Raw genomic sequence first — 13,288 nt, 5'->3', positions numbered from 1 at the left:
GGGGGCATCTCTTTAGGAAGAAAGATGGCCATTTGGCTGGCCTTCCCCATCCTCCTGGGGCCACTGGGTGTGGTCCTGGCTCTTCCTGGGGTTGATCAGATGGCAGATCAGGTTGCATTACATCAAGTAGGGTCTATTTAGAAACCTGCCCCCTCTCCCGGGCAAAAATAATTCAACTGTTCCTTAAAAATAAATTACTAAAAGCCAAACACATGCTTATAATTTAAACATAATGCTGGTGCCTTGGTTTAATCCATTCTACTGCATCAATTTATGTCTAAGGTTCATAGGCATCAGTTACTTTAGTGGACAATCTGGTGACCAAGAAAAGAAAGTCTTATTACAAAGCAGTACTCCTTTTTGTGGGGTTGTGGAATTGCTAGGAGCCAGGTAGGGAGTGGGGGGAGAACCTAGGCCCCAGGTAAAGAGAATTGACTCAGGGATCTCTTATCAAGGCAGAGGCCCAATAAATTTAAATACAGAAGGAGTTTGAAATCTTTGAATTTTTAAATATGTTCCATTTTTTCTGTATATGTATTTGTAGTATCAATAAAATACTCAATTGCTTTTGGGTAATAACTATTTGCATTATTTACGACTGTGAAATGGCTTATGATTTGCATTTGGAAAGAGCACTTGAATCTCTTGAAATTAAAAGCTTAAATCATTTGTATGTTAAATAGTACAAATGCCTAAATGGGTTTAGAATTCAGACTCAAATATATCTTGTGTTATTTTGTGGTAACTCTGAAGTTGTGACACTGCTGTTATTGCCATGGAAATTTATATTCTATCATAGTAGTTATGATTTCACATAATTAGATGAAAAGAAGCTTTGTGTCTGTAGCATCTACCCAGAAGGAAGGAGAGAACGTATGTTGTCTAGCTACAGGAATTCATGTACTTTGATTTTCTCTGAAATAAAATTCTCATTTTGTCTAGAGTCCTTTGTTTTTCTTTAGTGGCACTCATATAGAATGTCTGGCACATGTAAGACCCTCAAGCATGTATTTACTTGTTTGTACTTCATTTTAGCATCACAGCTTTATGGGGAATAGTCAGAAATACATGCCAGCTTTTCTCAGGCAAGCAGAGAACTGAGGCAGATTATCCAAATGTTTTGATGCCATGAGCCAGTTGATTGCAATTTTTAAACTAATTACTTCAACTCACTTCTCTACTTTAGTTAGGTAGTCTTAATTTCTGTTTTAAATGCACAGCTTTTGCCTGCTTGGAAAGTGGGCACTTTGAGTCATTTTTAATCTTGACTTCCCATTTCACATCCATTTGCCATTTTAATCTGAGGAACTTAGACTTTAATACTGTTTCCACAGTGACAAGCTTTGAGCTAATCATGGCCCTGGGAATTGAGTTCTCAAGTGTGTGTACAACCCCCTTGATTCTCAGTTCCCAGCGTAGAGTCTCGGCTCCAAATGCTGCCCGTGGGGATCAGGAGCAGTGCCTGCCTGACAAACACTGGGGGTGAGCCAGAAGTCAGTGTTTCCTAATCAGCATTTGCGGGAACCGAGGAACCCATCTTTGGTCTTGCAAAGAGCAAGAAGTAAGATACTGCTCGGTGCAATATCTCATATCGGTGCCAGTTTCCACAGGCTTGCAGAGCCAAGAGGAAGGAAGCCTCTGCTTCTCAGAACCTCCAGGTGGACTGAGTTTTTTCATATCTCTTGGATTTTCCTTAAGGCATGCTTCCATAGAACGTAAAGCAGGCTTGAAAATATAATATTTGCTCCCTTTCTGCATTTCCAGATCCAACTCATCTCATCCTTTAGGGTTGAGCTCAAGTCTTACTTTCTGTATTCAATTGTATTCGAAAGAACTCTATAGAAAAGTACAGAGAATACATAGCAGACAATTATGTACTATCTGATGGTTTGTATTAATTTAAAAAGTATCTCTGATGGTTTTGATATGGCTTTGCTACCGTCCCCCAACATAATTCTTTTCCCCTTCCCAGAAGCAAGTTGTACCATATCATGGGACTGTTAGCTAAAGTTTTTAAACGGTTATGCCCTTTTCTGGATCTCAGTTGTTTGCAAGGTGTCCAATTCCAGCTTCCTAACATGACCAACCTCTATGACCCCTGACCCGGTGCAAGCATTAAAAGATCCCAAGGTGTAAAAGCAGTCTGGAGCTCCAGCTGGGTCTGCCATTTTGACCAGGAACCATTCACTTCTTTTGACCTCCCCAACTCCCTCTCATTCCAATAGCATTTGGGCATTTGGTCCAGTTGCCAATCACTTATTTTGTACTAACTTTATGTATAGAAGCTGTATCATATTCTTAAAAAATGATAAATTCTCAAAAACGGTTCCATTCTCCTTTTACAACAATCTGTGAAAAGGTCCTCTGAGGGTTTTGGACCACAGTAGATTATGCGTGTAAGCCAATCTCTTTATCAGGGAAGCGTGCACAGAGAAGTGTCCTTCACTTCATAGAATAGATGGTATTGCAACCATCCAACAGTTATTGATGTAGTTATTGATGTATCAATATACAATACAATATTGATGTACCAAAATAATTGATGTATTCAATAACTATTGAATATAATTATTGATAACTGACCACAGCCAAGTTAATGAACTATTATTTCACTACAAGATATGCATAAAGGTTTGGTTTCCCCATCTCGCAAAGTATCTATCTCAAATGATCAGGATGCATTTTTGAAAATACATAGTTAACTAGTTCATGTTTTAACGGTAGTGATAGTACCTGTGGCTTAAATAAAGGCTGTATTATTAATTTTGTAAATTGATTTGTGTTTTAGGCATTTTTAAATATTTAGTTGTCTTTTTTTCCAAGTTAACCTGAAAATTAAGAGTATTTGCCCAAACAATTGAATAACAATTGCTTACCTTAGACCAAGTTATCAATACCATTGGCTTCCATGCCAGAGTTTGAAAATGCATTATTGCGCCTTTTTCTTTTGCCTTGCACTAGCAGCAGATCACTATTTAGAGAAGCTGCCAAGCCTGGCATTATGGAACTTACCCAGCACGTGACTGTGTGTGAGCATAAATTAAAGATGTCCCAAGGCCTGGATTACTGAAATGTAGGAGGCCATATATTCCATTCTGTCGTCTGGGCTCACACTGAAGACCAGCACATGTTTCAGTAAAATTCCTTATGAATTGATTATTCATTTGCATTATTTATTATGACGAATTGCACCATCTTTTTAACTAACACCATTTAAAATTTCACTTAAAATGTCCCAGTAATTTGATCTCCGCTAAAAATGCAATAAAGCACCACGAGTGTGAATAGATCAGTCACAGAAATTGTTGCGGCCAGTCATCAGTCAGGAACTGCATGTCTTGAACCACAGATTTGCTGTAATTTTGACTTGTTTTTTTCTATATTTTTCAGACACTGCAAATGGATGTAAACAGGCTGAACATAACCTTGCTTCGGATATTCCGCCAAGGAGTGGCCGCAGCTTTAGGACTCTTACCGCAGCAAGTACACATCAACCGCCTCATTGTAAGATGCCTACATCTTGCTTTCCCAGAGTTCCAACTTTGATTTTCATTAAAGACTTTGATAATAAAGAACACCCATGCTATCGCTCTATGGCCCATGAGCCAAAGCTGGCATACCACCTGTCTTTGGCAAGGAAAGTTTTATTGGAACAAGCCACACCCATCTGTTCCCATATTGACTATGGCTGGTTTCATGCTACAATGGCAGTGTTGAGTAGTTGTGACAGGTTTTTGGCTAAACTGAAAGCTAAAATATGTGCTGGCTGGCCTTTTGCAGAAAAAGTTTGTGGACCCTCTCCTAGTTCAAGGCTGCCTACTACCCAACACCAGTCCCAAAAGATTCTCCCTAAGAGTGAAAGCTTCTACATCAGTTAAGACACTGTCTCCAGACAGTAATTATTAAAACCCCTCAAGGCATCAGGATAAAGGATAGTGAATTCACAAGACAGAGGATTTAGAATAAAGAGTAAAGAAGAACCAGTCCTCAAGAACAGCACCCCAAATGGAACGCAAGAATGGGTAACGCTGAAAAGTCAGGAGAGCACTTAGATGAGTATCTGGGGTGGGGACGAGGAAACCCGAAGGTCCTTTGTAGGGGGCCCATGTCAGACCTAGCTATCAATCACCCACGTCCTTTTTTTCCCCATTCCCTCAGTGTTTGGGAACCTTGATGTCGTCCAACTATATGTCCCCATCTACACATGGAGGTGGATGTGAGCATAGGGCAGAGAAAGGCAAATTCAAATCATATGATCTCTATGTAAAAAAAGCTAATTACCTAAGGTTCCTGTGAAGAGGGACTTTGGCATCTTCGTACATCCTACTGTATGTTCTCCTTGCTGTAAATTCTTATGCTCCTGCTTGAGCTCATCTTTCTCTTTCATTGGTATCTGCATTTTCAGCTAAGGAGAAGAATTTGCTTTTGGTTTTGGCTTAGAGTTTTTGTTTCACTTCCTTTTTTATGTGTGTGGGGGTGAGTTGTTTCGGGCCCCCTAATAACTTCTATCCTGTGAATCAACTATTTCTTGGGACTAAGTAGACTTTAAAAAACAAACAAGCAAACCACCGAAGTTTATAACACAGTACCCCCGATGAGGAAATACAACTAGCCCCGGTATCCTGAAAGAGTTAATTTGAGGATTTGTATCCAGGGCTTAGCTTGCTCAAGTGAGAAGATGTAGGTGCTATAGCTGTTTTACATCTACACCTAAACTGTGTGTGCCTGTGCTTAGATATACTTTTATGTTTAGATTTAAGGAGCATAATAGCTCTTTGCAGGGACAAGAGGATTGTCACACCCAGGGAGGTATGTGCTCCTCCTCAGAGAATGTCAGTGGCCTTTATATGAGTCTGTTTCTAAGATCACTTATTATAACAAATGGAGCTCCGGTGATGCCTAAGGTGGCCGAGCACAGTGATTAAGAGTGTGTGCTTTGGCAGCAGGTAGACAGGACTGTCCTCTGTCTACAGCTTGGCCAGACCCCAGCGTGTGACCTCAGGCAGGCCACTTAGGTTTCTTTATCTGCAAAGTGCCCATAACTGGAATACCTCTACCCTGGAGGCGTTCTGAGCATTAAATCAGATTATAGATGTAAGGTACGCGGGAGCGTCAGGCACCAGACAAGTGATCTGTTCCTACTATTGTTGTTATTAGGTCAGAAACTATTTAAGTTATTATAGACAGGTGTCACATCAGCATTATGCTATATGAAGTCATTATCCGATGTCCTCTGCAGACACGGAGATGGTTTTTTTCCCTGGATTGTGAGAGGTACACTGAGGCCTGCATGTTAGTGTCTGTGCAGCCAAAGCAAGCAGGACACTGCGTTTCATACCCAGCTGAGCTTATGACAAATTGCACTGAAAGAACGTTTGCTAGCATGAACCACAGAGAAAAGACCAACAGCGATGCCCTCTTCAAGTGCTTTGTAGAAGTTGTGAAGGAGAGGTGACAATGCTATTGTTGTGCAGTGTTCAGTCTCTCGTGTGCGCATGTGGCATATCAGTCATCTAGGGTGAGAAATCCTCCGTTACCATGTCAGCTAATGAGGTCATGCTACCAGGTAATACTCAGAGGAAAGTACCATGATTATTACTGCACAGTATACGCGTTTCTACCGAGGGTAGATTTTTAAGGTATAATATATTTGAGGTAAAGGACAGGAGCAGGGAAGCAACTTCCAAGCTCATCTAGCCTCAGCTTCCTTAGTTAGTCCAGCCTTCAGATTAATACGAGTCAGAAAAATATATGGAGCAGTGATGTCTGACAATGGTACTATGGTATCAGGGTTTATTTCATTTATTTGGTTTTTAAAATGCTTCCATATACACGACGACTCTGGGCACATCTGAATGCTGTATTTCAAAAATTACAGTATGCAGTGGAAATTAAGCCAGCATCCAGTGAAATACAAAGTTACAAATCTTGAAAGAAAGCCATTGGAAGAGTCCAGGCTTTGGGCCGATGATATTAAGTGTGATACGTAACTAACAAATGTGATCTCCAGGATGTCTTTGGAGACCCTGGGGTTCTGATTTTCTTTAATGATTCTAGAGAAAAGGTGAGAACACTTCCCGAAGCTGTGTACAATGTCTGTTAACATACACAAATAATCTGCTTTTACTAGGAAAAGAAGAACAGTGTTGAACTATTTGTGTCTCCTATAAACCGAAAAGCAGGAATTCCTGATGCCCTGCCATCGGAGGAAGTGCTGCGTTCACTCAATATAAATGTTTTACATCAGAGTTTATCCCAATTTGGAATTATAGAAGTCTCCCCTGAGGTATGTTGTTCATGGAATATTTCATTTAGAAAATGTGCACAGTTAGCATGACAGGGTAACTCGATCCCAGGAGGCGTAGAAATGAAAGCTGTTTATTGCGTGTTATTTGATAATAAAAATCTCCCTAAGGGTCAGAAATCTCTGATCTTCATACTCAGTATGTTTATTCCTTAAGGAAATTTATTTTCACATCAAAGATCCACTCCGAGACATTTTCTCCTCCGAATCTTTACGGCCTTGTAACTTATTTTGACTTATCCAGTAAATTCTATGGAAGGAAAGCCATTTGGATATACTTGTCAGGTGATTACTTGACACTGAAATCTCAAAGAAGAACCACCCCTGTATCTTTCTCCCCTAACAGGTGTGCTCCTCACCGCCTTCATTGTCGTAATAGTCACCAGATACTCACCTCTGTCCACAACCTTGGAATTTGAAATGCATTTTTTGTTCATTTTGTTTTCTGATTTCTGATTTCTGAAACCTAATTTCAAGAACTCTGGATATTGTCGTCCATAAATTGGGCATTTTTTAAGTTTCTCTCACCATCCAGATTTGTTCTCTAAATTTGGCCCTTTATAAATTGTCCCCACCGTCTCCAACATCCCCACTCTTGAGTAAATTCTGTCCCTTTTTCTACTTCTTCTACTTCATCCCAACGTAACAAACTCTCTGGAATGATCACCATCCTGAATAGATGTAATTAAATCCACAGAATCATAGAATCAGACTCTGGGGGACGTATGTGAATGTTTTATAAATGCAGAAGGAGGTAGGGCCCCTAGAAATCAAGTGACTTCATCAAAGTGACGAGTAAGTGAGGTAGAAAACCAACATTTGACGTCTAGACATCTTAATGCCTAGTCTCTTCCCCTTTGCAGGAAAGCACAATGCCTCGCATTTCAGCAGCTATCACAGGTGTGGTATAAAAAGCTCTGATGTGGGACTGATTTTGAGGGGCGCCTGGTGACTCAGTGATTGAGCATTTGCCTTTGGCTCAGGTCGTGATCCCGGAGTCCTGAGATGGAGTCCCACATTGGGCTCCACATTAGGTCCACAATAGACCACAGGTCTGCAGTAAGCCTGCTTCTCCCTCTGCCTGTGTCTCTGCCTCTCTCTGTGTCTCTCATGAGTAAGTAAATAAATCATAAAAAAAAAAAAAAGACCGAGTTTGAGTCCCAAACCAGCACTTAAGGTGCACGTGACCTTAGGCAGGTGATTTAATGCGAGAATAAGTCTGTCTTTGCCTAGTATCAGCCTCTCTGAGCCTCAGTTTCTTCTTTTCCAAAATGGGTCTAGTAAAAAAAAAAAAAAAAAAAAAAAAAGGCATAGCCTCTATCTTATAGACTTGAAATGTGAATTAAATTTTAGAAATCTACATGAAAATCCTCACCTAGAGTGGGCACCGTATATAATTTGAATGCGGGACAATTTTTTATTGGCAGAATGAAGATGTATTCCATCATTGACCACGACTGTAACAACAGCCTCCAGCTGGTCTTGCTGCATTTAGTTTTGCTCCCTCCCTGCCCTCTCTGTGCTCTGCCCCCCTCCCCAACACACACACAGGGGATTTTTCTTTGTTGCCGCACACAGTGATCTTTCTAAAAGCAAATCTGGCCCTGCCCTCCTTAGGTCATGATTCTTCTATGGCTTCCTAAACGCTGTAGAATCGGGTCTGGATTTCTTAATATGATATAAGGTCTGATTGTTGAACAACACCCTCCTAGTTTATGCTTCAGCAACTCCAGACTCAGTAGATACCGGGACACCCCCATACTGTCTCTTCCCTCCGGGCTTGTGCATATGTTGACCCATCTGTACAACTTTCGTGTTGCAAGTTCAGTCTACTACGTAGCAGAGCCTTCCCTTGTCCCTCCACAGGTGTGGGTGCTTGCTTTGTGTTTTCATCAAGCTTAGCACCAAAAGCCCTGTTCTGTCTCAGTCTTCAAATCTATTTCTACACACCAGGTTCCTTGAGAGCATGTGCCATTTCATTGGATCTGTTCTCTCGTTCCCTTCTTCAGTACCTGGCATATAATGCACACTCGAGGGGCCTAAGTGCTGGGCTAGGTAATATCCACCGTCAGACAAACAGATGAATAAACAAATAAATAAAAACAAATAAAACATTTTTTTTTCTTTCAATGAGCTTCTGTTCTTGTGGAGCAAATAAGACGTAAGCAACTGAGGAGGATACGGGGGGAGGTGTATGGTAACGTTACCACACCGAGCCACAGGAGCTTTGAGGAAGAAGAGGCCACGTCCTGCCTTAGAGAGGCCGGGGAAAGAATCCATATGAGCTTCAACCCTCAAACCCCTCCCTAGCCCTAACTGCATGTGACTCTGAAGAGCCTCCCTCCTGTTATCGAACCAAACCCCATTTATTTCCCTATGTAGGCCCTCGACAGACTGCCTTGCACATCATCTCACTCAGGACAATTTTTTCAAAATTTAAAAAGACCTTTGGGTTCATGTATTCTTCTTCCTGTAAGCTTTCAGTGAATATTATAAGCATTCCTCCCTGTTGCTTTATTCTGAGTTTAAATGCCATTCTGAATGCTTTAGGAATACAGCAGCTTAATGAGTCATCCAGATTTGCGAACCAAGAGAAGCTCACCCAAAAAAAAAAAAAAATGGTTAAAATCAGGTATTTGTCCTTCAACACACCTCAGCCCAGTGACGATGAGGAGCTTGTCACAGAACTGTTAACCCACCATAGACCACAGGTCCGTACTGCCCTTGAGCAATGGAAGTGTATTTGATGGTCAAAACGTGATATGTTTTATGAAAATGTAGGAAGTTAGAAATCTAGGAAATCTAGAATCTAGAAAATGTTTCATTGTAGGAGACTAGGAAGTATTTTAGTTGGATAGAAGAGGCGTTTCACCAAGGACAGATGGATTATTTGAGGCTTTTGTTGAGGGAGTTCTAGAATAGGTCCAGCATTACCCTCTCTGCCCTGAAGCTCTAAAGCAGAAGGAAGAGAAAGCCACCTCCAGTCATGGGGAGCCTCAGCCACACAGCATCCAGAGGGGCACCGCGGAGGCATCTGTTGGTATTTGTTTAAGCTGGTAACAGTATTCTGTGAGTCTCCCCATTTCTCTGTTCATCTTTGTCATTAATGTGTGACAACAGCTTAGGCCCCAACCCATTCTTTCCCATTTTTATCCCAAAATGATAGCTGTGCTGTAGTAACTAACATTTCGATTAACAGGAAAAAAAAAAAAAGAATATTGGTATTTTGGTTTTTCATCCTTTATCTGGATTATAGAATATTGTGAATGATGTCTTAAAGCATCGATTTCTAAACTTATGTTAATTACTTTCAGGGAAGGACATGTTTTTGGTCATTGCCATTTCTGTATTTGCTTGATTTTTTTTTTAATTAGTGATGACTCTTGGAAAACAAAAATACCAGAGAATTATTTTTGTTTATTCATCTGTTTTCACTTTGAACCTGAGTTTTTTAGGAGAAAAGACATTATTTCTTTTATATGTTTTTATGACCTAGAATGATGTAGGCACGTCAATATTATTTTATTATAAGATGCTGTTGCCTAGTAAGTTACATCTTAAGGAAATGGAATGAAATTCATTATTTTAGTTTATATTTTTAAATGTTATGAAATTAATTTTAAAAATTAATTTATGAAAAAATTAATTTATGAAATTAATCTTAAATTTTTTAATTAATTAATATCTATTGAAATAGCAAGCTCTGCACTGAATGAAAAAAATATTTAGGATTTGCTGATGTCGTTTAATTGCAAATCATTGCAGTTTGACAGGTCTTATGTCTCAAAGGAGAAAGTTGCCTTCTTTAAATAACAGGCCAAAAAAATAAAAATAAAAATAACAGGCCAATTTGCTGAGTGATACTTTCATAGAATATTTCCAAAGAGAAAAAAACATACCAAATAAATATATGCCATAACCCATGAGTATGGTGATTGTTCCTCGAAACTAGAACATTAGCCAGCAATCTAAAGAATTAGAGTTCTGGCCATACAATGCAGAGGAGGAATAGAATTAATGCTAACCTGTGTCGGATCATTCAGAACAACTGTTCACTTTGTGGAGAATACAGTGGAAATTTGGCAAGGATCAAACAAAATTACATTGTTGTAGGATACACCCCATTTATCTGCCTAATTCAATCAATTAACCAGATAATTTATAATATTTCCATTTCATTCTTATTCTGTGTGCTTCATCTCTTCTCTAAAGATATATCTCCTGAAGCCTCTGTATCATTTCTCCTCGCATTTGGGATGTCTCCCACCACTTGGGATCAGAATTGGTTAAAAAAAAAAAAACCCCAACAAGACAAGGATAGTGCATCAAATTATTAAACAGGACATAGAGAAGCCATGTTACAGATACAGGAAACTGCCCAAATTTGAAGTAATAAGATAAAACACAACCCAGCAGCTCCTTTCACTGCAACGAAGTTAAAGGGCAAAGCGATGTAGGTAGATGCAGCTATGAAATACGAGGTAAAGATGATACAGTGGCTTTAGGCTCGACCTGGCTGTGGAACCTCTGAATTATTGAACCCTCAGTCCCTTGACAAAATATAAAGGCATCACATTAACCTTATGCAAAGGTTAGATTGCAGATTAATGTGGATTATAATCTTTTGACTTGTGGGATCTTAACAAACTTTTCCATTTATTACCCTGTCCTTATCAATTTTTTTAGATCTCTGTACAAATACAGTAGTGCTCAGCAGTAATAGCATGACTCAGAAGGAAATCTATTTACCAAGAAAGTGCACTGACTAAGTTCTAGGAGTTCAAAACATGTGCCTTTCTAACTGGGAGTTCGGGGCGGGGGGGGCAGGTAGGAGGTTAATTCTTCCATCATCACCACTTTAGTTAAAAGAGAAAAGAAAACAGATTTGTCTTAGGCAGAAAGGAACATGTTGATATTCCAGGAGGTGTCGAACTATAGCAGAAAAAAGAAAAAGAAATGAACCAAATCAGGTTAGGAACACAAAATCTCTTTCCACCCACCTAACCACCCCTTTTTATCCAACTTTTACATGAACTAAAGCTCAGATCCTCATACTTAAATCTGACAAGTTTAGGCTGCCTACTTGAAGGCTTAACTCGTTTGCTTTTATAGCACGCAATAGATGTTATTTAGTTTGTTATTTTACAAAAAAAAAAAAAAACTCACTTCCATATTTATACCTGATTCCTACAAGAGTTTCTTTTCTATTAGTTTCCAGCTATGTTTTCAGGAGTATTATATTAAATATGATCTGGCTGAGGGCAGAGTAAAAGACAAGTCACCACTTGAATCCAAGACTTCCTTTCTGGCAGGATTCTTGGTTTCCAGTCATTTCATCAAGCAAGTGTTTTCAGATTCTCCCTCAGCTTACCCCTTACATATTTTTTACATATATGCAAATCATTTCTTATATCCATGAACTTATCTGTGTCTTAGGAAGTAGGCAAGATGTGGTGATGAGCATATAAATGTTTTATAAGCAAATAGAAACTTGACTCCTTCAAACAATAGAAGTCTGCCTCAGGTCAATTTTTTTTTTTAAGATTTTACTTATTTATTCATGAGAGACACAGAGACAGAGGCAGAGACACAGGCAGAGGGAGAAGCAGGCTCCCTGCGGGGAGCCCGATGTGGAACTCGATCCCAGGACCCCAGGATCATGACCTGAGCTGAAGGCGGACGTTCAACCGCTGAGCTTCCCAGGCGTCCCTGCCTCAGGTCATTTTTATCATCACAACTGAACCCTAAGATCTTTTCTGTTCTGTTTTGTTCCCCAGCAACACTTACTGGAGTTCCAGGATAAAAGTTTTCACGAAGTATTTTTTTAAGGCAAATATTTTTTTTGTCTATTACAAATGTTAAACGTATTTTATTTTTTTAAAGTCTTGAAAAATAAAAAAATAAAGTCTTGAAAAATAATTAACAATGATCTCAAAGTTCAGACACCTACAAGAATAGTTTTCTGTTCAAGGCCTTTTTCTTTTTTCTTTTTTTTTTTTTTTTTTGAGACAACTATTGATTTCCCATAATCCTGTGGTTGACTGGGATCAGCTAGGTGGATCCTCTCTTCCACGAAGTAGAGGCTGAAGTCACCCCGGCGATGACATTAAGCCAGGTGTCCACCTGCCCAGGATAACTTCTCATTCTCTGCAGCCTCTCTCCATGTGACTTTCCATCGTTCAACATCCTGTTGCTCAAGTCTCTCTTAATTGTTGGAGACACTATCCAAGGACAGATGAGGATTCTTGCTCAAGGGAGTAAAGGGCACACTTTACCAAAGTGGAATTTTAGAGAAGCAGAAGCATTTGACTTGATTTAACCCTTATGTTTCTCCTACCTGTAGACCTTTGGTTTCAAGCTAACGTTTCCTTAGCTCTAAATCTGTAAATCTCACTGAATTATAAAATTTAATGGCATTCTAACGTGTGATACCAAATAGGTATGAAACTAAGGCATTCATTCACATTTTATTCAGCTTCTCCTCCTCCCTCCCACCCACTAAGTAGAAGAAAAAAAAATCTGAAAAGCACAAATAAAACTACATATTTTACCTTTTATTACCAAGCAGTTCTGGACTTTGTGATCTTGTTCCCTGTTGCTTTTAAATAAAATATAATCTCCTAACAATCTGTACAGTTGAGGTGAACTTCAATCAGATTTTGACAACGTAGACTGCATTGAAAGAAAAAAATTAAAAATAAAAAGGTTTTATGAAAGAGGAGAAAAAAAGAAGGAAATGATGCTGACACTGTGGCTCTGTTTATAAAGGCATCGTGAGATCTTGTTTGCACCTGTTTCACTTTTGTTTAAAAGTCAAGAGCGGGGAGTCGGGGTTGTGGGAGGGGCCTTGGAGCAGAGCAAGGAAAGCTGCAGAAGCAATTGCCTCAACACAGCAAAGAACAGAACTCTTTTATTTTATGAGCCAGGTAACTTCGAAGAGAGGCTGTTGGAGGGGTGTTGACGAAGGCCAGGCCCCAGTAGGCC

At 39.6% G+C, this 13,288-nt stretch overlaps 1 protein-coding gene across 4 annotated transcripts in view; it reads left to right on the top strand.

Annotated features, from left to right (window-relative positions):
• PTPRR (protein tyrosine phosphatase receptor type R) overlaps nt 1-13,288 on the top strand; it is a 234,030-nt gene that overhangs the window by 123,141 nt on the left and 97,601 nt on the right. For 3 of the 4 annotated variants that reach the window (XM_025476593.3, XM_025476594.3, XM_025476595.3), the window contains 2 exons: nt 3,391-3,504; nt 6,131-6,286. In XM_025476593.3, the coding sequence (XP_025332378.1) occupies nt 3,391-3,504; nt 6,131-6,286 (270 nt within the window). Of the gene's footprint in view, nt 1-3,390; nt 3,505-6,130; nt 6,287-13,206; nt 13,231-13,288 lie in introns of those variants that run through there. The other variant, XM_025476596.3, reaches the window with a different exon arrangement.

Source organism: Canis lupus, chromosome 10 (genome assembly GCF_003254725.2).
Source record: "Canis lupus dingo isolate Sandy chromosome 10, ASM325472v2, whole genome shotgun sequence".
Classification (NCBI taxonomy): domain Eukaryota; kingdom Metazoa; phylum Chordata; class Mammalia; order Carnivora; family Canidae; genus Canis; species Canis lupus.
The sequence above is the reverse complement of the archived record's forward strand: the minus strand, read 5'-3'. Positions and strand labels throughout refer to the sequence as shown.